Here is a 24167-nt window from a genome sequence, read left to right on the forward strand (position 1 = left end):
GCGCTCCTGGCGTCGCTGCTGCCGGTCTCCACGCTACGGAGGCGGCGGGGGCGAGCCGAGCGCGTCAAGAGGCAGGCGGAGCTCCCGCGAGCCGCCCTCCGCGCTCCGCCCTCGCTCCGCCGCCGCCGCCGCCTCCTCCTCCTCGGAGCCGAGGGCTCCAAGCCAACCGCCCGCGCGCCCTGGCCGGGGGACGAAGGGAGGCGGCGGCGGCGGCGGCGGCGGGGCGCAGCGAGGCCCGGCCCGGCCCTTGGCCTGGAAGCCGAAGCGCAGCCTCCGCCCAGGGCGAAGGAGCACAGGCGGCGGCCCTGGCGCGGCACCCGGGGAAGCTGGACCCCAACACGAATCCCGTCACGTCTGAAGAGTTCATAAAAAGCCCATACACACCCGGATGTCAGTGGCGGGAGGGGCCCCTCTCCCCCTCCCCCTCCCCCTCGAACTGCGGGCCAGGTCTTTCCTGCCTGCCCTCTCCCCCCCCCCCCCCCCGCTCTCTTGTTCACTGCTGCCGAGGAGTCCGGTTTGACACAAAAATGCAACGTAAAACCCCATCCAGAAAGAAGGAATGATACGGAGAGGGGCGCCGGCCGGGGCGCTCCTGGGCGCGCAGCAGAGCCGCCCCGAGACAGACACACACACAGAGAGAGATTTAGGTATCTACTATACCGCCCAATAGCCGGAGCTCTCTGGGCGGTTCACAAAAAGTAAAGAGCAGGCGAAGCCCCCTCCCTCGGGGCTCTCTGGGAGGGCGGGGCGGGGTGGGGCGGGGCGAGCCGGGGGCGGAGCCGGGGGCACCTGGGCGCGCGCGGGGCCAGGTTGGGGGAGGGGAGGCGGCCTGAGGCGCCTCACCGCGGCAGGCAGCCGCCTCCGCCACGTGCCCGCCCTCGCCGCCGTGGCGCGCCAGGGGGCGAAGGGACGACGGGAGCCCGGGACGACGACGACGACGACGACGCTGCTGCTGCTGCTGCTGCTGCTGGCGAGAAGGTCTGGCTGCCTCTGGCTCGGCCCCACTCCTCCTCCTCCTCCTCCTCCTCCGGTGGGGCGGCTGGGGGGCTCAGGGCGGCCTCGGCGCCTGAGGGGGAGTGGGGCGCGGGAGACGGCGCCTCAGCTGCGCCAACCAGGATATATAGCGCTGCGGAGGCGGCATGGTACTTATTTATTTATGTATTTATTACCTCTATATACCGCCCCATCGCCAAAGCGCTCTGGGCAGTTCACAGAAATCGAAAAAGTTAACATTAAAAACCATAAAAAGCATAAAAACGGACCATATCTATTTAAACGGCTCTTCTATGGCAGGTCCAGGCGCCGCACCCGGCAGAACACAGCAGAACGAAGGCGGCACCTGTGTCCACGGGCCCCAGCCGTGGCCCACGCCCTCCAGTGCCGCCGTGCCGTGGCTCCGCCGCTTCTGTACCGCTGTCCTCCTGGAGCATCCCGCTGGGTGCAGGTGAGGCCCGGGGGGGGGGGGGGTCGGGTCGAGAACCGCCTGCGTTCGGGCAGGGAGTGGTTTGTCCCCACAGGTGTCGTGCGCTGCGGTGCTCTGCAGGTGAAGGGTTTTGGTTTTGCCGGGCTGTTTCAGTGGCTGCAGAGTGGGATATAAATCAAGTGATGCTGCCGGTGGCGAGGCCGGCCGGCCAAACGTCTGCTGTAACAGAGCTGTAGTAATAGGAAATGTTTCTAGTGTTTAAAAGCAGCCACACTTTGTGCAGGCAACGAGCGGGAGCCAGGTTGCATCACCCTTAGCAACATGGAGGCCTCTCCAAACAGGTGTGCGGAATGAGGTGCGGTGTGGAGCAGGCGCAGGGGAGAGACGCCCCCCTCCTTCTCCCACTAGACCTCAGGGGTCTGGGGAGGGGGCTGTCTCCCATGAAGCTGAATTGTGGGAGATTCGGGACAGATCAAAGGAAGGTCTTCTTCACACGGCCCATGGTTACACTATCTACCACACGATGTGGTGATGGCCACCAATAAGGCTTCCAAAGGGGGTTGGAGAAATCCCTGGAGGAGGAGGCGGCAGCCATTGATGGCTACTAGGCCTGATGGTGATGTGCTACCCCAGTCGGAAGCCTCTCGGTCATGTTCCCCAGTGTACTGCCTTCAATACTGGAAGTAGCACATAGCCATCAGAACGAGGAGCCACCGATAGCCTTCTCTTCCAGAGATTTATCCAACCCCCTTTTAAAGCCATCCTTATTGGTGGCCATCACCACATCCTGTGTCAGAGAATTCCACAGTTTAACTCTGCGCTGTGTGAAGAAGTCCTTCCTTTGACCTGTCCTGACTCTCTCACCGATGGTATGACTGCTTTGGGTTCCAGTATTATGGGAGAGGAAGGAAAACGTGTATCCACTTTCTCCGCACCGTGCATCATTTTGTACACCTCAGTTGTGTCTCCAAACCCAAATTTACATTGTTGGTGGAAGTGGAGGTCCGAGCCCTCCCTCCCCTCCCCCCTCCCACGGCAGCCCCTCCAGCCCCCTGAAAATGCTAGACTGAGGGATTGAGCTGTGGCGTTGGGGGGCCTTGCGTGAGCCGGACTCTTCCTCTTGTGGAAGGGAGGTCCTGGATTCAATCTGACAGGTGTAAGAGAGGAGAAGAGTGGTGCATGTGTGGAGTGAAAGCTCTGTAGAGATTAAAGACCTGTTGCAGGTGGGAGACAAGCTGGATCTTTGCCCTGGAGGTGATTCATTCTAGGGCGGAATGAGCGTGGGTGAGCATGTGTGCAGCCATTGCAACTGGCCTCAGCTTCTGCTCTCCTGTAAGCCTGGCGAGGAAGCAAAAAGTGCTTACAATGAAGATACCCCCTTCAGATTAAAAAAAAAATCCCTCTAGCAAAAAGGTGATATTGAATTATAGGCACATCCCTTAAACGCTATCCAGGCCTTGAAATAAAATACCAAGTCACCAGTAGGGTGCAGCAGATCTGTTCTCTGGTCAATTTCTGCCCAATTTTATAAATATCGTTCTAAAAAAAGCAAAGCCAACCATTGGGCGGGGGGGGGGGGGAGCCCCACTTCCACACTTAGGTGGTTCCTTTATTAGGGCCGACTTTAAAGTGTCACAGCATTGTGGAAGGGAAATCCAAAACCCACAGGCGGGCGCCGCGGCCTTTATTGGGACCCAACAGAACCCCAAGCTTTCGTTGTTCTCCAGGAATGTTTCCCTTTGGCCAGTGGAGGCGGCTGGCTGCGATGCCCGCAGGCCTCTGGGTCCACCCTGGGCTTCAGTCGGAACTCTGAATCCCAGGAGAGGCCCCGCCCTTTGGAGAGCTCCTTTCTCGAGTCCTGACTGGAAGCCAGAGCGGAGTCACAGCCCCGCTGACATCAGAGCCACCAGCCGCCACTGGCCATTTGCCCCCTTCCGGCCTTTTCCGGTGCGGGGGGGGAGGGGGCGCTTAGGAGACTCGGCGGCTGCTCCCGCCCCCAGCGCCAGCGTAGCCGCACGCTGCAAAGCCCGGGCTCGGCTCGGCTGCTGGACCCGGCTGCGCCGCTCCCCGGGGGCGCCTTCGTCCTCGCGCGCCCACCCCCACCCCGCTGCAGCGCGCCCGCCACGCCCTCCGGGGGCGGCCGCCGCCGGGCCAGCTCGGCCGGGAGCGGCTGCCGAGAAGCCCCCCCCCCGCTCTACCCCTCGGGCAAGTTTCCACGGGCTGGCCGAGGAGGGGCGAAGTTGCGCGACGGGGCGGCGCTGTGCGCTCGCCCGCGCCTCTTCCTCGGCTGGGCAGCCAAGCCGCCGCGGCTGCTGCTGCTGCGCCCTCCCCCGGCAGCCGGAGCAGGGGGTGGGCGAGAGAGAGGGAGGGAGGGAGGGAGGGACGGAGGGCGGGGAGGAGGCGAGCCGGAGCGCCGCGCCGCGTCTCCACAAAAGAGGCAGGCGAGGCAGGCGGCGGAGTTTCAGCGGAGCGCGCTCCGGGTCGCCGCCGCCGCCGCCGCCGCCGCCGCCGTCCAAGCTCCCTCCCGGCTCGGGCAGGAAGCCTCTTTGTTCCCGGGACGGCTGGGCGCTCGGGCCAGGAAGGCGCGGGGCAGCTCGCTTGCGCGCTCGGCGGACTTTGGCGAGGCCGCCGGGCCGGGCGCGGCGGCGCTTGGGCCGGAGGCAGGCTGGTCCCCGGGGCGGCGTTGCCCGGGGCGCCTGGCCGGAGCATGAGGGCGCGCCGGCGGGCGGCGGCGAAGGCGCGGCAGGGCCCCGGCTCGGCTTGAGAGGCTCGGCGCGGCTCTCCCCCTCGCCGCCGGCCGCCGCCATGGAGGAGTGGCGCCAGTGCGGCCGCTGGCTGATCGACTGCAAGGTGCTGCCGGCCAACCACCGCGTGGTGTGGCCCTCGGCCGTGGTCTTCGAGCTGGCGCAGGCATTGCGCGACGGCGTGCTCCTGTGCCAGCTGCTGCACAACCTCTCGCCCGGCTCCGTCGACCTCAAGGACATCAATTTCCGCCCGCAGATGTCCCAGGTGAGCGCGGGGGGGGGGGCAGCCTTGGACCGCTCGTCTTCCGCCCCCCTCCTCCTCGGGAGGGGGCAAATGGGCCCCGGCGCCAAGCGCGCGCCCTGAGTGCGGCAGAGAGGGGCCCCGTCGAAGAAGGGGGCTCCCCGCAACCCAGCGCCCTCTAGGTGGACTACCACTCCCATCCTCCGTAGCCGGCAGGTCGTCCAGGCCTTTTGGAGGGGTTGGGCGAGGCAGTCGTCTCGCTTCCACAATGGAGAGGGTGGCTTTGGAGCGCAGCCGGCCGATGCTTGGGGAGGGTCCTGGAGACCCTTGACTCTTGGCCGACCGCCAGGACTGTGCCCGAAAGGGCGGGGCGGGCTGCCCACCTTTAGGTGCTCGGTGGAAGTGATTGCAAACACTCTCAACCCGCCCCCCTCCCATCCCCCCAGCTTCTGGAAGCCAGAGAGAAGTGTTGCAGAGTGCGATTCCTCTAGAAGTTGTGAACGTGGGTGGGAGAACCCACTATTGAACCGCTGAAGTGTTCCTAGATAGAAATACTTGGATGGTTGTAGATCCATCAATGAAAAGAGAAGAAAAGCTTGCGGTTAACAACAGCGAAATTACCTTCAATTACCCGAGTAAGGGATGTGTGTAATAAATAAATAAAGGTAATTGTTTTGAATATGCAAATACCTGTATTAAAAGATGAAAGCGCTTCCAGGCACAGCTGAGGGAATTCCTCTTGGAGAGAGAAGATAAGCACAGCCGGATCTTTCGCAGGGTTGTTTGCGTTCATGTGTGGCCTGACAAAGATGTCCTCAAACCCGTAACCAAACCTCCCGCAGTGAGTCAGTGGGACAGCACTCTGCAGATCCCCAAGGGCCCTGCTGCGAAGGAAGGTGGGAAGCTGCCCAGCACTGAGTCAGCCCTGCTTGGTCCATCCAGCCCAGTGTTGTCAGCACCGGCTGGCAGCAAGGGCTGTCCAGGGGTTGAGGCCGGATTCTCCCCTCGGCCTCCTTGGAGATGCCACCAGGGATCGAACCCGGGGCCTGCTGCCTGCAAAGGGAGCTGAGCCCCCTCCCAAATGGGTTTTCTACTGTCCCAAAGGCAGGACTAAATGTTATGGGCTCAGGCTGTTGGAGGGTAGAGTTTGGTTGGGCATTAGGAGAAACCTATGGCCTAGAAGGGGTCAGCTTGGCTCTTCTCCCCCACTGGAGGTTCCCGAGCAGACGTTGGGGATGGATGCGTGAGGTCTCAGTTCCCTGCATGGAATAAGAGGTGGGACTACATGGCCTCCAGGAACCCTTCGGGGCCATTCCTGTGGACCCTTACCTGTGAGTAAGCACCAGTGAACACAGTGGGACTTATTTCTAAGAAAGAGTGCGCTGTAAATCCAGCAACGCCTCTTACGGCCTGGGCGGCCAATCTCTTCTTTAGCTTGGTTTTAATACGCTGTCTGTGTCTGTCTTGCGGAGTGGGGCCAGAGTTTGGCCTTTGGTTTATTTCAATGTTTGCATATTAACAGGCCTGATTGCCAAACTGAGTATAAGCCGCAGCAGCAGCATAAGGGTTTGGAAGGGGCCGCAGGTCAGTGGCACGGGGTGGGGGTGGGGCAGACACTGCTGGGCATTCAGGCGTCGCCATGGTCTGTCCATTTTAAAACCGGGAGGGGTGGTGGGCGGGGCCAAAAGGGGGTGAGGCCGAGAACGCAAAAGATTCCTGCTCATGAAAGCCCTTTTCTTGCCACTAACTGGGCCCTTCTGGGGGGCATCCCAGGCTTTTAGAATGAGGGCAGAAACTGCAAAACCATGTGAAACCACCAAATGGAGGTCAAGGGGAAAGGGGTGTGTGGGGACACGTGAGGGAATCCATCAGGGCCGGATTGGGCCCAATTCGGACTCGGTTTGGGCCTAGTCTGGCCCCTGGCCTGAGCTCCAACACCCCAGCGCTCTCGTGCCTTGTGAGAATGGGTGGGCCTCTGTTTGTGGGTTCTCCTGTCATCCACTGTCTGCCCTTCAGGGTTTACGAGTCTCCCATGGCGCTTTCCCCATGTGTGTCTTTGCTTGTGGGTACTGCGAAGTGTGTGCGTGTGTTTCATCCATGACTGGAAAGGGCCCTTGCTTTTGGAGTGCAGGTGAACCAGGAGGACGCCAACCAGGGTATGTGAGCACCATGCTACCTGTTGCCCAGAGGAGATAAACTGTCCTCTCCATGGTGTCCCAGAAGCTCTCTGCAACTGAAGGGAATCCTCTTGTTTGGAAACGCTCTTGGCTTGACCCAAAGCAGAGGTCAGCCACGCTAGTTGAATGATATCTCCCACACGTGGAGACAGTATACCTTGGACCAGATACTCCGGGCTAACGCTGGACGAATGTCCTCTTCGTGTGCCGTTGGTCCTTCTGGCGGGCTGCTCTTGTGAACAGAACGGTGCAGAAGATGCAGGCGTGGGCAGAGGGGAAGATCCCAACTCCCAGCAGTACTTGCCAGCACGGCCAGTAGCCCGGAATGCTGGGAGTGAAGTCCAGAACATCAGGAGATCTCCTTTCTGCCCACCCCTGAGGTAGAAGGACGCGCATTGATCCGGCAAGGCTCTTCTTGAACAAATAAGGCCTCGCTTGTTTGTTTAATTTAATCTGGGCTGGCTTGTTCTCCGTGCCTCCGCCATGGAGGTCCCTTTCTTCCCTGGCCCCAGAGGTGTCCCTTCGGGAGGCTGGGCCTAAGGGGGTCTTTTTCCTGCAGGTGTTGGGGTTTGTTGCCTAGGAACTGGCGGGCGCCAAGGGCAAACTCCCACGAAAGAGTTCTGACTGCCCCGTGTCAAAGTACAGCTGATGCGGCCGCGTTCGGCCTCATGGAAATCTCTGCACTCATGGATTTATCCGCGTGGCTTAAAGGGGGCGGGTGGGTTTCTCAAACTGCAGATCTCGGAGGTTTGATATTATTTCATAATCTTCTTCGGTACTAATCTAGGCTTGTCTAATAGCCACTCACCTAATTGCCTCTGGGGCGGCCTCCAGGCAAGGGAACCTTTGCAAACTGAAAGGATTACGTCCCCCCTCCCCCCAGTCTTACTTTTAGGTGGCTTCTTGCGCCACGAACGACCCCCATGGGTAATCATTTATTTGCAAGGCTGTGCGAAGAGGCCACGCTAGCTTCTGCAAACCCGGTGGCGTGCCGATCCTTCGTCCTTAAAAGTTGCCGAGGGATTGCTTCCAATCTAAGAGGCATGTCACAAAAAGAACGGGAATTGGGGTGGAGGAGGGGGCGGGGAAGAGCAAATTTGGGCACTGGATTCTCAGTTGTAAACGTCAGCAAGCCGTTCTCCTTGTTGGAGGGTCCCTTGCGCTCCCAAAAGGCATATTGCGCAGCGGTTCCATCTTTTCCTCCTTGATGGATCCCCCCACCCTGTGAAGAAGCAGTGGGGGAAACACGGTGTGGTTCTGGATGGAAGGCACTGGGGTCTGGATCCCCCTAAAATTCTGTGACTGGCAGGGCGATTGTGCCATCAAAGCCTCACCAGGAAAACCCCCAGAGTGCCATCAGGACGCTGAAGCACCGCTGCCTGTCTTGAGAGCTGGGCCAGCAACTGTCTTCTCGCCACCATGGTCACCAGCTGCTCTTCCTCCTCATGGGTCCCACTTGCTTGCTTGGCAGGCAGAGAGCCGGGGCGCATGGAGGCTGTGGCGTTTCCTCCTCCTATGAGGAGAAACGGAAAGAACTGGGCATGTTTAGCCTGGAGAAGAGAAGATGGAGGGGAGACAGGATAGCACTCTTCAAATACTTGAAAAGTTGTCACACAGAGGAGGGCCAGGATCTCTTCTTGATCCTCCCAGAGTGCAGGACACAGAATAATGGGCTGAAGTTACAGGAAGCCAGATTCCAACTGGACATCAGGAAAAACGTCCTGACTGTTAGAGCAGTACGACAATGGAACCAGTTACCTAGGGAGGTGGTGGGCTCTCCCACACTAGAGGCCTTCAAGAGGCAACTGGACAACCATCTGTCAGGGATGCTTTAGGGTGGATTCCTGCATTGAGCAGGGGGTTGGACTCAATGGCCTTGTAGGCCCCTTCCAACTCTGCTATTCTATGATTCTATGATTCTTTCTGCTCCGCCTCAACACCTCCGTTGTCTGGGCCGGAGCGAGAAGAAGGCGAACAAGCAGGTTGCCATGGGGAACAGGAGGAGGAGCAGGTCCAGGGGGGGTGTTTGCTGTGTTCCCCCTCGGTGGGTGCCCAAGCATGCTGACCCTCGGCTAGAGGGAGCCCTTTCCCCATTGGCCTAGAGTTCCTCCGCGTTGCAGAGAGGCGGTGGACTTGCACAGGGCCGCCTGCTTGCTGTCGCCGGCGGCTCTTGACATATTTCTCCTCCGGGCTGTGTTGCTTGTGTGATGGGCCTGATCCAGATGTGTCTGGCTTTTTCCTCCCTTCATCAGGGCTGGCTGTTGCTGCCCAAGGCCCAAGTAACCCCCACCCTCGTTTTGCTGTTGTGCTTAGAGCGTGTTTTCTTTCCAAGAGGTTTTCTGCCCACTTCCCTGCTCCATTCAAGCCAATGGAGGCGAGGCTTTTGTGCCCTTCCCAGGGATGGGGGACGGGGGTGGGGAAGTGGCTGGTGTTTCCAACCGCCCTCGTCCCCACCTTGTCATCCCAGAGACTTGTCAGGTCCGACTGGGGGTTGTGGAGAAGCCGCGTTCCTCCGGTGGGTCTTTCTGCACTGGCAAACCGATGTCCTGGCAGCCATTCATTGCTATGGCACAGGAAAGGAGGCTGCGTCGTGCATTTGTTGGAGTCCGGGGCGCAAAACGAGGACAGATTTGCCATTTCAAGCCTGCAGTCAGTGGACAGGGTACAGCAGACACAAGAAAGCATAAAATTGGCTGTAAAACAAAGCAAACAAATGATAAAAACGTTGGATGAGAAGTGAGACACGACGGTCTGTGCAACGCTTCGTGCAGCAGGTCAATCTCAGATTTCTTGTGTTGCAGGAGAGGCAGGGAGTGGGAAAGCATAGGGGGTGGGTGGGGGGCAGCACATTAGCCCTTTCCCCTAGACCGGGCTTCCCTTGACCTGGTACTCTCTGGATGTAGGGGTGGGGGCTGGCCCCTATTTTATGGACGATTACAGCCTTCTCTCCGTGGAGCCTCCCCAGAGGAACGGAGTAAGCCAAAGAGAAAGGGCTCTGCCCCGAGGAGCTCCCAGCCAGCATTTCAGCAGCGGGTGGCTGCTGTTTGCAGTTCTGGAGCTGCGAAAAGAGATGTGGGTGTTCTGTTTTACGACGCGCGTGGGAGATTATTGCTTTTGGCAAATGCCTCCATGTTAGCGGTAAACACGTCGCCTTCTCCCCACCCCCTTTCCTAGAATGCCCGTGGCCTCCCCGAGGGTCGAATTTCTGAAGTGCTGCTCAGGATCCTTTTGCACAGATGGGCGAACTGTGAAGAGCCTCGTGCTTTAGGAAACGCATTCTCTGCCTGGAGGAGCTTACAATCGGAAGTCTGGAAGTGGGTGGGTGTGAAGGACGTGACTTGCGAGCCAATGCAGCTGCACCCCCACAGTCTCCCCACTCCCCGGCCGTCTTCTCTGACACAAATACTCGTTTTTCATGAGAGTTCGTCCCGGCCGTTCTCCGCCCTCCCTCCCTGCCTGCTTTTTAAATTATATCTGTTAATGTGTGTTCACAGCTTTGGCTGCAGAAACGAGGGCTGGATTCAAAAGGTCACCCGCAGATTGCGGCTTTAATTACCGCACGAGCTTATCTGCGTCGCTCCGTCTGTCGAAGTGGAGGCTGCCGGGGATCTTAAATCTCCCCCCCTGGTAGACAAAGATATTATTAGAAACACCTTCATTTGGGGTGCTGGGAAGAGCTCGGGAAACGTTCGTTCTGAGGCTCGGCAGGGCGGGCGTTTCTTGGAAGCTGGTCTTGCTATTGGAGAAATACCGAGCGGAATACCAGGTCCCAAAGCGCTCACATCCCAGAGAGTGCACCGGGCTCGGCGTTTCGGAGCCCAGCTACCTGTTCAGACGACACCTGCTCTGGTTCGCCTGCCATGCCGCTTGGCTGGGGTTTGCTGGGCATCATAGTACGGCCGGTGGGGACGGCCACGTTCGCTCACTGTCCGGTGTCTCCCACCACGTTCACTGCCCCAGCGGTTCGGAGCGCCGCTATCTCTGTACAGCACCATGTTCATTGATGGTGCTATATAAATAAATAAATAAATAATAATAATAATAATAATATCCATGCTTGCGACCCTCCCCCGGGGGTCTCTGGGATGGAAGTGGGCCCCTTGCCAGACTGAGCCCAACGGTGCTTTGCAGGTGTGAGCGAAGAGACAAGGAGGCGGGAGGGGGGGGGAGGGGGGGCGGCACCACGCGATTAACGGTGGGAAGAGAGACGATGTTTGACTGCAGTAATTAATGGGCTCCCTGGGCTGGCAGAGCCGCCTTCTCTTTGCCGGTTGCCGTGTGCTCTTAGCGTAATTGCTAGCCTGCCAGGCACCAGCCAGTCCTTTTGCTGGAGTTGGCTGAGAACACCAGCTTGTCTCCTTGAGCTGAGCCATTGTTCTGAAATTGTGTGTTGTTCCAGGGCTCTTGTGATCTCTCTCTCTCTCTCTCTCTCTCCACCTCCACTTCTCCCTCTTCCTCCCACCCACCCACACTCCCCCCCAATACAAAAATATATAGACAGGGCAACCTGAACCTTGTAATTGCCCACAAATGTGGAATTCGGCAGTTTGCAGGGAAATAGTCGTTGAGGGCAACGTTGCTTTCCTCCTAGTTAGCTTTGGTGGTTGTGTCACTTTGCTTGATTTAGCCTGGCAGAGTCTTGGGTGAGGTGCCTGCCTGCCTTCTTCCAACGGTGATCTTCTCTTTCCAGTCGACAGGACCATTTAATGTGCAAGTATCCACACGTCGGTCAAAATGCAGCTGGCTGAGCTGCATCTCAGGCAGGGCTGGGTGTCCTGCAGACGCACGGAGAAACTCCAAAGCCTTTTCTGAGTGTATGTACCAGGAAGTGCCCCTGAATTGACTTGCATGGTTGAGGCCGGAGAGGCCCCTTCCTCCCCTGCGAGAGTCTGGGGCATGACGAGGTTAGAGTGTTTGCCTGAGACTCAGGAGACCTGGGTTCCGGTCCCCACGCAGCCCTGAAGGTCGTTCTGTGACTTGGAGACAGTCACTTTTGCAGGCCTGCTTGCTCAGTTCTGCCTTTAAACAAAAGAAGGCCAAGCTCTTTTGCAGAACTCTGCCTTTGCCAGTCCTGGGGGTGGGGGTGGGGCTGAGCACCTCTCTGACCCGTCCTCGTGGTCACGGGATAGTCTTATGCTGGCCCCTGTCTGAGGCTGCATCAGGTAGGGTCCGCACTCTCTCATCTCCCACTGGGCAGATCTTAAGGCTGTGAAACTGGGCCTTCCTTTATAAGAAATGAGAGCCGAGGTTCTCAGGAATACGGATTTTGTAGCTTATTTTTGGGAGTTCTGTGAAAGTGCAGCATAAACACTGCCTTCGCTCGCTTGCCCGGAGGATCCTGCTTCCACAAATCGCCTCCCAGGATGTCCGAGGGGAATTTCAAGTGCATGACTGTCCGTCTGGCTTGGGCCAGATTTATTCACTCTCAGGAAAAAAGAGGAGACAGTAGAGCTTGAAAGGGGACCGTAGAGGAAAACCAGGAAGACCAATGGCTTGTCCGTATGATTTTGCCGTTGTAGTGATACCTTGTATGTTTTGCTACATGTTTATTTTGCAACAGTCTGCCGACTGTATATAAATAAACCAGAGTGGCAGGCCAAGCAAGGGAAGCATGCAGTGCACAAGGAAGCTATGGAACTGACTGCCACAAGGTGTGGTGGGGAGGATTACCAGCAGCCAAGAGGACTTTTAGGCATCTTTTAGTTGAACTACTCTAATTCCTGGCTACTTTTGTCTTCTCGGTCTTGTTATAAGTGGGAGTCAGTCAAGAAAGCGCTCTCTCTCTCTCTATCCCTCAGTCTCAGTCCCCTTGTGAACTTTCGCTGGGATCCAGATTGGCAGACCCAGCCAAAATGCGCAACAGGAAGTATAGTGTTGCTGCGTGCGTGTCTTGACATTGGACTCTGAAATGAGGTGAAATTCTCCAGCTGGGAGCCAAGGCCTCTTAACCCTCTCCGTGCCGGCTCTGGGCTCGCTTCTCTGAAGCGAACAACTGTGAATCACCAGGGGGAGTTGGCAGCTTCATCATCCGTTCCAGAATTTTGCCCGGTGTTGATGTCGATCCTACTTTCCCTGCTTTTAAGATAAAAGGACTCTAATGATTAAGATCCCAGATAAAGGAATAGTCAGTATGGTAGGAACTGGGGCAACAGACATTATAATAACAATAATTATAAGGGCGCAATCCTATGCGTGTTTCGACAGAAATAAGTCCTACAGCATGCTGGGAGTTGTAGGACTTCTTTCTGTCAAAACATGCATACAATTTCAGCCTAAAAATTGGAGGGGTTGGTGGGTGGGAAGACGGGCAGTAAGATCTTGTCCAGATACTGAATTGTTCTAGGACAGGAGTTCCCAAACTTTTTTAGGTCACCGCCCCCTTGGTTCCACAAACTCATGCCCAGCGCCCCCTACCCTACCCTATAAAAATCATTATTCAGAATAGCAGTGTTCAACAACCCACTAAGGAAGATAATAACAATAAAATTCAAAACAGTAACAATTAATTGAATATTTATTCAAAATCCAATTACATTTTTTTAGTTTATTCAATTAAACATAATTGATGAACTTGATCCGGTGATATCATCTTTTCAAAGTCTGATAGTAATTTAGCAAGAATATTAGATATCACATTTAGTAACTAGGGTAGAGTATTATTTATTTATTTTATTTTAATTTATTTATTTATTACATTTCTATACCACCCAATAGCCGAAGCTCTCTGGGCGCTTTACAAAATTAAGACAATTCAAGTATAAAATAACAATATAAAACCATAATATAAAATACAATATAAAAGCACTACCAAGATAAAAACAGCAGCAATGCAAAAATACAAATTTAAAATACAAATTTAAAACAGCAAGTTCAAATTAATTTATAGACGTTTAAAATACTGGGAGAATAAAAGATCTTCACCTGGTGTCTAAAAGAATATAATGTAGGTGCCAAGCGAACCTCCTTAGGGAGCTCATTCCATAGCCAGGGTGCCACAGCAGAGAAGGCCCTCCTCCTGGTAGCCACCTGCCTCACTTCCTTTGGCAGGGGCTCACGGAAAAGGACCCCTGAGGAGTACCTCACTATTATGTAAATTCTTAATGTGATGGATGGGCTTGATGAAGTGATACCAGTTTCCCAATGTCTGGTTTAAAGTCACTTAACATGAGTCTTAAATCACCACTTAACATGAGTCTTAAATTAGTAATCTGGAGTCAATTTCTTTACTTGGAGAGAAGTAGGCAGACCACACTAAAACCACATTCTACCAAATACGATGCTGGAAATGCAACCTGGAGCTTCTGAACCACTCTCCATAGTGCAGGATAGCAGTTCACCATTAAAATGACTCTTCTTAAATGGTATGAATACATAGAATCATACAATAGCAGAGCTGGAAGGGGCCTACAAGGCCATAGAGTCCAACCCCCTTCTCAGTGCAGGAATCCACCCTAAAGCATCCCTGACAGATGATTGTCCAGCTGCCTCTTGAAGGCCTCTAGTGTGGGAGAGCCCACAACCTCCCTAGGTAACTGGTTCCATTGTTGTACTGCTCTAACTGTCAGGAAGTTTTTCCTGATGTCCAGCTGGAATCTGGCTTCCTTTAACTTGAGCCCGTTATTCCGTGTCCTGCACTCTGGGAGGATCGAGAAGAGATCCTGGCCCTCCTCTGTGTGACAACCTTTTAAGTATTTGAAGAGTGCTATCATGTCTCCCCTCCATCTTCTCTTCTCCAGGCTAAACATGCCCAGTTCTTTCAGTCTCTCTTCACAGGGCTTTGTTTCCAGACCCCCTGATCATCCTGGTTGCCTTCCTCTGAAGACACTCCAGCTTATCTGCATCCTTCTTGAATTGTGGAGCCCAGAACTGGACGCAGTACTCTAGATGAGGCTTAACAAGGGCCGAATAGAGAGGAACCAGTACCTCCCGTGATTTGGAAGCTATACTTCTATTAATGCAGCCCAAAATAGCATTTGCTTTTCTTGCAGCCGTATCACACTGTTGGCTCACATTCAGCTTGTGATCTACAACAATTCCAAGATATATGGATTCTTCCCCTACATTGCTTGGGACCAAACTACCTTCTCCCATAAAAATGTCCCTGGGTTTTAAGACCTTCTGAGAGGTGCTTCTTGGAAAAGACCACCTCGAATGCCCCCCTGCTGCCCCTTTCCCTCTTAGCACCCCCCTGCCGCCCACTTGCCTCTTAACGCTCGCTATGCAATCCCACCACCCCCGAGGGGGCGGTACCACCTACTTTGGGAACCACTGTTCTAGGATTATAAAAATAGACCTCCTCTCGTTTGTTTTCTGAATTTTGGTTAGAAAAGATACCAATTTAATGGAAATTCCTACATCCTAAATTCTCCTTAGCCATTCAGAAATCTATGGAATTTGAGGTGATTTCCAATAAGAAGTAATACAAGTTTTTGCTATACTCAATGCGTTTGCTGTTAATTTTATGTCCTGACAACTCTGTTTGTTCCTTTAAATATCCCAATGTTAATATCTTAGTTTCTCAGGTAAGGTGATATATCCTGTCATTCCTACAATTATATTCTAGAACTTTTCTCCAAAATAGTTGATTTGGATACTCTCAAATTTTTGATGTTACCCTAATACTACTATTATTATTACTTCAATTTTTGAGTCTCCCTATATCCAAAGCTGCAAAATATATGCAGAAACTTTGCACAAGAGGTGTCATCTACCTTTCAAACTACTTACTATCATTCCAATAGCTTTGCTTTGTACTAGATCTGTAATTTGTGCGTCTTTTGAGCTACCGAAGTAAATGTAAGAGATCTGACAGCTTAATAAGTGAAAACTGTCTTGAAAGAAAAGGCTATCGTTAGTTTTTTTATAATGTGTTATAGTAATGCAGTAGAACTGAAATAGTTTTTCTAAAAAAAATGAATATGTCTTTCATGCTAAGCCATGGTTTATCTTAACCATGGTTTGTTGCTTTAGCCATGAATTGTCTTGCAGATGGGAAAACAAATTGCAGCTTGTTTTCCCTATTTCTGGATGTTTCTGTCCTACCCATTTTACAAACTTTCGGAGAAGTTTCATTTTCAGGCTGCTCCCTCTGTTTTAGGGCAGGCAGTGATACAAGCAAGACAGGAATAAGCTGCAATTCTGGATTCAGACTTCGCAGCAAGCCACGGTTTAAAGAAGCTGAACTTGGTTAGCCAGCAACAAACCATGGCTTGTGTTTGTCCTTTGTGGCTGGTTAAGATAGCATGGTTTGTTTGCGGTGATGGTTTCAGACGCCATAACAAGGCAGATTTCAACAAACCACACCTTGGCGTAACGTTACGTGTGAATCAGTCCCGTGGGGAAATGTTGTGTCTTCCTGCCATGCATAAACCCGAGCATTCTCTGCGGTTCTTGTTTTTGTGCTGGCTCGGTGCTCAGTCTTCCAGAACCTATTATTTCCCTCCTGTTCTCGGACTGCTCTGTGGCTGGACTTGGCAGGGAGAGTGTTTTTTCTCCTTTGCAGCATTGAGAGAGAACTGCATAAATATTTTAGTGGAGATTTAAGCGTTTCTTCCAGAGATGTGGCTTCTGACTTCTCAAAGGGCCGTTGTGAGGAACTTTGGCCCCGGGCAGTTTAAATGCCAGCCTGAGGATGGGGAATCTTCAACTTCAGAGCAGTTAGAATTCAATTGTCCCAGTTTCTCTCTTCACCCTTGCTTGCAGGTCCCTCTTCTCCGCCATTCTTCTCAGGAAAGCAGTCTTTGGGGGGTGGGGGCTCCTGGCAGAGTTAGATAAGGGTGCCTGGAGGGGCTCTTTGTCTCTCTTGACAAAGGCTATTGTTCGGAGCTCACCTGTTTGCTGCCATTAGAGCAGTTATTGATGCTTCTGCTCTCTGTGCCAGGGAATTCTTTTCTCCTGTTAGGAGTAAGTAATTGCACAAGTTTAAGATGGGTGGTTGTGGGTTTTCGTCTTCTTTTTTAGGGTAGCATTTAGCCTGTCCTTTAAAAGGAGGCGGCAGTCTTCAAAGCAGCTGCAGCTTCGTTCATGTGGATGGAATAATTCCTTAGCTTGACTGGGGAGTGAGAGTGGAAGGTTTTAAAATTTGTCTTGAGGCTGTGTTCTTGGTTGTGCTTCTATTTTTATTTTTTTAAAAATAATTTCTCTGTAAGTCACCCACAGGATGTTTTGTTGTTGTTGTTGTTGTTGTTGTTAATGGGCTTATAGAAATGCTGTAAACAAAGAAATAATATATAACAATAGAACAGTGCACTTCATTTTATTTTTTACTTGAAATTTTATTTTGTTTTGGAGTAAAGTTAACAAAATAAAGTCAGCAAATAGAAGCAGCAAAACATGCATAATAATAAATCAAGATCATTAAAGAAACAAAGGAATTCACTCATTATAATTCTTAGTCTATCATCAAAGGCCTTTGAGTCCAGCCCCAGGTCCAGTTCAATGCCTGAGCAAACGGGTAAAAATGCAGCAGCTCAATACTTAATGGAAGAGTAAAAATGCAATTTATGCAGCATTTAAAAGGAGCGTGTGCAAGTGTGTGTCACTTTGTGCGTATTAGTCAGAAAAAATACCAGCAACTGTAGTTGATCGGAATTTGATTTGTACAAAATGTAGTTGCACCAGAGATTCATAAAACAGCATTCTGATTCCGATTGTAAAGAGGGAGAGTTGAAAGGTCTGGGAATACAGAAATACACCGTGTTGAGCAGATGTGCTGTCTTTCCGGCCCTCCACTCTTTTTTGAGCTGGCTGGCTGAATTCTGCAAGCTGGCAATCGTATTAGCATCGACCAAAAGGTAGATTAAATGTCTAACGCGACCTGGGTTTTGAAGCATTTCGCTTCTCTCCTCTCCGCCCTCATCCCTCGGCCCTGTGGCATTATCTTTTTCCCAATAACAGCCTTCCAGAAAATTCCTCTGGGGATTTGCAGCAAATTTGTCACATCCCCCCTTGAATATAATCTGCAGTTGTGCAGTTGTGGTGGTGGTGCTGAGGGGCGGGGGGGGGGGGGGAAGAGAAGTAATGAGGAAGTCTTTCCCCAGGAGATGATGGAACCGGGAATTAAACAAGGGCCGCTCTGTTAAATTCAATAAAATTCCAGGGACCTTCCAATAATGAATCCAAAGGTTGTTTTTGCTTCCCCCATGCCCAAGGGTAGAAATGAAATAGAAGGCATTTCCCCTTGCCCATCCCTGCAGCATTTTAATAATCCAAAGTACCTTCTCCGCCAAAAGTCCTGGTCCTTCAGTAGTCCCCTCCCACCAAACAAATGCCAGGCAGCCAGGTTCCAGACATAGTGCTATTTTCAGGCAAACCAGGCTCTCCAGTCTGGGAGCAAGGCCTCCGGAAGGCCGCTGCCGGCCTCGTTTCCCTGGCATGGACAGCCATGGTTTTGGCTGACCCACTCCAGCCCTGGTCACGTCGAGGCCGTACAAGGCAGGATGGTCTGGGGTGGAAAGGGAATCCCTAGAGGAGGGGGGATGAGCCCCTGTAAGCCCGAGGGCCCTTCGGAGAAGCTCTTGAGGGGTGGAGGCAAAACGGCAATGGTGCCAGCCCATCTGAGCTTACAGCCCTGGCTTCCAGGAACTCCAGCTGTGAGGAGGGGCGTTTCAGACTTCTTGAACGAGGAGCAACTGCACAAAAATCAGGGAGCTACCAAATGTTTGGTGGGTGGGGGGAAGGGAGTGGGGCTGTGTGGTGTACTACAGGGGGCTGGATTGGGGCCCCATGCTGGCCTGATTGGGCCCTGGGCCCATGGCTCAACACGCCTACCTTGGCGTACAGCCTAAGCCATCCAGACCTTTCCCCCAAACCCTTGTGTTCAAACAGCGTGTTTTGCCTCTGGAGCCCCCCCCCCCCCGGGGTTGGAAAACAGCTTTAAAAGCAGTTTGTGGAGGGGGGGGGAGTGCAGGTGGCTGAAAGCAGCACCTCCCCCTCACTGACAACCCCCCTCTCCTGGTTTACAGTGATGCAAGGCTCACATGCAGGGTGTAACTTTCCTGGTCTCCTAAGCTCAGCTTCAGTGCTGGGAAGGAGGCCTGGTTGGTGGTGGAACTGATGTTGGCCAATAGGGCTGGATATGGAAGAAAAGCTGCAGCTGCCTTAGCAGGTGAAAGTGGCCTGAGGTGGTAGGAAGGAATGCTGTGAGTAATGGGGAGGGGGCGTGTGTTCCTGCTCCCCCCCACACCCACACCCGCTCCCTGGCACTGGGTGCATTTCCCGACCTCACCTCGTTAGCATGGCCTGCAAAGAAAAGGTTTTCCTTGCAATCGGGCCATTCTCGGATAGCTATGAGTCCAAAGAGCTTGAAAATGTCTCCATGTCTGTTTTCCTCTCCTCCGTCCCTTTCTTCTTCTTCTTCTTCTTCTTCTTCTTCTTCTTCTTCTTCTTCTTCTTCTTCTAAACTAACCCCAAATCCTGAACGTTGACATTCAACTCTTGAACTTTGAGTCTGAGCTTCCTGGTTCCCTCGAATGAAAGATCAGCTATTTTCTGTGTGCGTGTGTGTGTTGTGTTTTTAATACCTCGCCCCCACATAAGTAGAGGCCTGTCTCCTGGGAGAGCCGTTGGAAGCTGTGCAGTGGCTGCAGATTGCTTTAGACTGATTCTGTGCTTTAAAACAAGACCCTCCTCTGTCCGCCTGCAGCCCTGAGGATGACTCAGGACCAAGCGCTGCTGAGGTCATTCTGGACGAGTGGTGTTTGGCCGGGGCCCAGCGGGAAGGGCTGACCGCCCAGGGAGGGAAGGAGCCACAGGTAGGCTGGGCCGGGCAGCCTGCCGTTTGCACTGGGGGCACGGGGCTTTCCTTCGCCTCTCCGTCCCTGCTTGGTGGAATGAGCCCAGGGCAGCCTGGCAGAGCGCCGTTTCCCTGGTGGGTCAACGCTGATAGGGAAGAAGCGGTGGTGCGTTTGCAAACGTAGTTGCTGGGCAGGCAGGAAGCAAGCAGAGGGCGCGAATCTTTGAGCAATCCTAGGCGAGCACCAGTGGTTTGCCTGGCTTAGAGTGGTCTGGGGTGGGTGGGTGAACAGCACCCAAAGTTTGGCGGTCAGAGAAGGGTGTGGAGCCACTTGGGAAAACCCAGACGGCTGGATTTCGAAGCCAGGTGGTTTGAATGCAGCATCCCAGCGTGAGATTCTGCACCCTGGGCCTAAAACACACAAAAAATTGCAGGTTTTGTGTGCAACTTTAAGCGTATTCAGTGCCTTGAGAGGTTTCCGTTCCTGTGGTTGTATTAATTACTCCAATGATATTAGGCAATATTTCTGAGCCCAGAGATGAGTCCCCCGTGAATGGAAAGAGGGGCCTTCTTCTATTTTACGTTTCTAGGATAGAAGATCAGGCATCCTCACACATTGGAATAGGCCAATGTCAGCTGGGAATGATGGGGGTTGTAGTCTAACACCCCTGGAGGGTGCCGTGCTGGGGGAAGGCTCAGATGATGTGATCTGTTCGGTCGATTGTGAGGAGGGAGTTTGCAGAAATCCACAACAGCATCAAGTGTGTTTGGACCTCTGTGGTGCCAACCTACGGATTCCACAGTGCTCCGCAAAACGGAACGGACTTTGCAAACTCCACACCTCTCTAATTGTGAGTCGTCCTGTGGAATTTCACAGATGGCGACACCACGTTCATTGGTGCGCAGAGAGGAATCTCTGCCTGCTGTTTGGAATTCATCCCATCTGCGGTTGGTAATGATAACTTCACATAAAGCTTAATACCTATTCCCCTTCCTCCATTGAGATGCAGCAGGTGCACTCCGGAGCGTCTCTTCTCGCCGGTGCACGAGACGGCGGTGCGTTTGAATTACATCGCGCTGCTCAGGGGCTGCGCTGTGCAGAGGCTGGTTTATGCTCCCGGGTGTTTAGATCCTCCTCGAAAACACAGCACCACCTGAAACATTGCCGTTTTCGCCAGAGCGCATCAGGCAGCAGCAACAATTTATTTGCCTCCCGAATTCTGCATTTATGCCCCTACCTGGATCAGGCTTCCGGGGACCCGTTCTCCATCCCCCAACTTGACACGCACTGTTGTCAGAAACACAGTTGTCTGTGTGGGGCGCGTGGAGAAATGTCCTCATTACCTCCTGATTTAGATGGTGCGGAATGGAATCTCTTCTCTGCCCCGGTGCATGGCCGTGCGCTGGTTCTTTCCCATTTATTTCCCGTTTTCTTCTTGTTCATAGTTTGTAAAAGGGAAGGAGACAGCCGCGATCCATTTAGAAGCCCCCCTGCCAGATTTAATCCACTTCTTGGCTTTCGGCATAGGCAAAGTGCCCCCTACGACGTGAGGCTGTCTTTCTCTGGGGTGCGCCTTGTGACAAATCCTGGAACGCGGATTCCTGCCTCTCCTGCCTTGCTTTTTCCCTGATTTGGTTGCATCAGCTGCCTATAATCGAGTACTTGGGCGAGGGACCCCTTTCCGCCTGAGGGCCGGGTTCAGTTTGGGGGAACCTGGGGGGATGACAGCATTCCAGTTGGGAGGGGAAAGGGGAGGGTCCCAAAGTGGCAAAAGAGACCAACGTGGCTTACCTTAAACCTCTTCCTGCCAGGAATGGAGCCGGAGGAGAGGCGTTTCAACCTTTTTGGGGGTGGGCGGTGGGGGGACATAAAAGCCAGGCAGCCACCAAATGATAGGTGGGTGGAGCCAGAGGAAGGGGTGGATGGGAGAGCCTGGGGGTGGGTGGGGTGGATTTGGCCGCCATGCCTCTGATCCTAGTAGTTTGCATCTTATAATTGAGCTTGTGGGTTGTTGTTTTTTCCTAAATTAAAATTGGAGGCACACCTGAGAGGTTTGCTTGCCTGCAGAGGAGCCGATCCACTCCTGCCACGTCTCTGCATGAGTCACTGTTCTGAGCATGCCTCCTGATTGGTATCAAATGAGCCCAGAGCAGTGACTCATCCAGAAATGCTGGAGGCATACTCTTCTGCATCTCTGCACTAAGCGGCCTGGGGCAGCAGAGCGATCTACTCCCAGCAGATCCTGGTGCCTCAGGGCACCTCCTCTCTGGGTGAGGAACACTCCAGGCTCTTTCAATCGTTCTCATTTAGTTCAACACGCCAGCCGTTACGTCTCCTCTGCACACAGTCCGGGAATTCCTGATCTCGTGTGTGCGCTATCTATTTTCTGCTATTGTTTTGCAGCAGTATGTGCAAACTCTGCTGCTGACAATATTGTGTGCATAGGTTTTTTGATCGGGGTCCCCCAGCTCTTTAGGTTGGTGAGCACATTTGGAATTTTGAGAGTATCGTGGGCACACTCACAAAATAGCTGCTATAGGAGTGTGGCTTGCCTATTTTTTTATTATATTTTTTAAATACACGCTGGTCATGTCTGGACACAAAAGACTCACTCTCCGGAAGGTGAGTGGTAAGGAAAGTAACTTCCCCAGGAACCAAAGTACAAGGCAATGTTGGGCTCTGAGTTTTGAACTCAAAACCACTCCTTTGAACCCAGATAAAGATGGCACCAGAGGGCGTCCCGTTACTTTGCAACATACCAGCTTCCCAGTTGTTGTTATTTTTTTAAAAAAATCTTAAGAAATAAGATGCCGAACAAGGGCCTTCGTGGGCTCCAGATGGGAGACCCCACGGCTCAGTGGTGCAAGGTGACATTTCCGCAGGACCACCGGCGGGCTGTAATGAGTCCTCCTCCTCCTTCACTCTGCTACCGGCTCCTCCTGCTTCGTGTCGCTGCTCCACTGCTTCATTTCCGGAGCAGCCTGCTGGGTTCTGCTTTGGGGTCACACCCAGGGGTGGTGAGGGGGCCTTGCGGTGTGTCTCCGTTGCGTCTGTATTCCTTGGAGGAGCGCAGGGCAGCGTGGGTCGGACTGCCTCCTTTTGTCTCTTCCACACACCCTGGAAGAGAGGAACAAACCCAAGGCATCAGCCCTGTGTTCAAATCCTGCACAGGGCACCGAGTGACCGTGGGGAGGGGTTCTCTGGCCGCCAGCTCAGCTTTCTGCCATCCATTGGTTGTGATGACATGAGCCAAAGAGACGATGTGCCTGAAACCTTTGGCCCAGAGCAGGAAAAGAATCGCAAAGCTGTCGCGGTTTTCCAGTAAGTGACTAAATTTGCTTAAATTCCTCTGTACATAAACCATGTAGCAAGCCATAAATTTAGGGACTATCTGGGTAATAAATCTGACGTTATTTGCCCTTCCTGGCCCGTCTGTTTCTATCCCACACAATTGGATAAAAGTGTTAAAATGGAGGGCCGTAAAAATTTCCACCCCAAGCTACGTTCCCTTCTCCACAACTGCGGGAGCTAATTTCCTCTCAGCCGACGCTTCATGGCCAAAGCAAAACAGCTGTTGTGGTTGGGCCGATAATATCCGGGGCGAACTAAGACAGGCTTAGGTCTAATACGGTTGACTAATTTGCAGTCCTGGGAAGGGAGATAAACATTCCCCCCCCCGTCCCTCCCTCTGCTGGAGACCCTTTCCTCCCAAAGGGACGAGGCCAAATAGGAAATCTTCCTGCTGTTGTGGGGCGATGTGCAGGATGTTCCGTCGGTGGGCTGAATTCCCCCGCTGTTGGGAGAGGAGGAGCGTGGTTTCCATTTTCCCTGCTGTAATACACAAAAGAGCCCATCATCCTGAACCAAGTGGTGGACTTCAACCTGTAGGCCCTGCCCTTCCTGTCTGATGGGTTGTCCTATCACCAGCCGGTCGAGGTAGCCTTGGCTTCTCAGCCTGGCTCGCTGGTTGGCGTGTGGCCGTCGTTCCTCTCCACCCCCATGTCCTGAGATGGGACACGTTTGGGGTTCCGCGCACAGGCTAAGCCAGCATGGCTGCCTCCCTTGCGTCACCTCGTTGGCTTTGGGAGCACAGCAGAACATTTTGGCCCAGCAGATGTTGGATGCTAGGCATTGTGCTGTGTCCTGGTGGCTCCTCCACTCTACTGCTGTGTGTGTGCCTGTGTGTGTGCACGCTCTTGACAGAACTCTGCCTTGGAGTGGGGGTTAGTCTTGATGACCTTTTGGGCCCCATCATCAGTCCTCCCAGAGGGAATACTATCCCAGCTACATAAGCTTCTGAGGTGGTCCATGCTGGCTCCAGGTTTTTTGGGGGCCTTGGGCACCCCCCCCCATGATCCCCCTCTCTTCACAAGTCTGCCTTCTCACCGCCATGGTCACCAGCTGCCCTCCTTTCTCCTCGTCTTCCTCATCATGGCACGCTTGGGAGCGAGGGGGAGACGCCTTCTCACCACCTCCGTTGCCTGGGCCAGAGCAGGAAGCAGGTGAAGGAACAGGTGGCAATGGGGAAGGAAGAGGGGGGCAGCTCGAGGGGGTTCTTGCCTGAGGGGGGCGCTTGGCACGAGCCCAACCAGGCCTGCTTCGAATCCCTGAGAGGAAGACGTGGGAGGTGGGGAATCCATCTGCAAGCTCTGGAGGTGAATCTAGCCCCATCTTCCTTGTGTCTTGCTAGAAGCCTCTCAGAAAGCCCGCAGGCCTAAGGAAAGGCTCCCTCTGAGCCAGAACTAGAGGCTCCGTTCAGTTGTCCCGCTCATCCCCTCGGATAGACCTGGCCTCCCTGAACGGAATAGCAAGAGGAGATGCGTTTCTTTCTCCAACGTAGACCTTGCT

At 53.6% G+C, this 24167-nt stretch overlaps 1 protein-coding gene across 2 annotated transcripts in view; it reads left to right on the plus strand.

Annotated features, from left to right (window-relative positions):
- Positions 1-4173: 4173 nt before the first annotated feature.
- The window catches only part of VAV2 (vav guanine nucleotide exchange factor 2), a 112740-nt gene continuing 92746 nt past the window's right edge, over positions 4174-24167 (plus strand). For both annotated transcript variants that reach the window (XM_063144802.1, XM_063144803.1), the window contains exon 1: positions 4174-4432. In XM_063144802.1, coding sequence (XP_063000872.1) covers positions 4229-4432 — 204 coding nt within the window. In that variant the 5' untranslated portion in view covers positions 4174-4228. The remainder of the gene's footprint in view (positions 4433-24167) is intronic.

The sequence above is a fragment of the Elgaria multicarinata genome, chromosome 19, assembly GCF_023053635.1.
Source record: "Elgaria multicarinata webbii isolate HBS135686 ecotype San Diego chromosome 19, rElgMul1.1.pri, whole genome shotgun sequence".
NCBI lineage: Eukaryota > Metazoa > Chordata > Lepidosauria > Squamata > Anguidae > Elgaria > Elgaria multicarinata.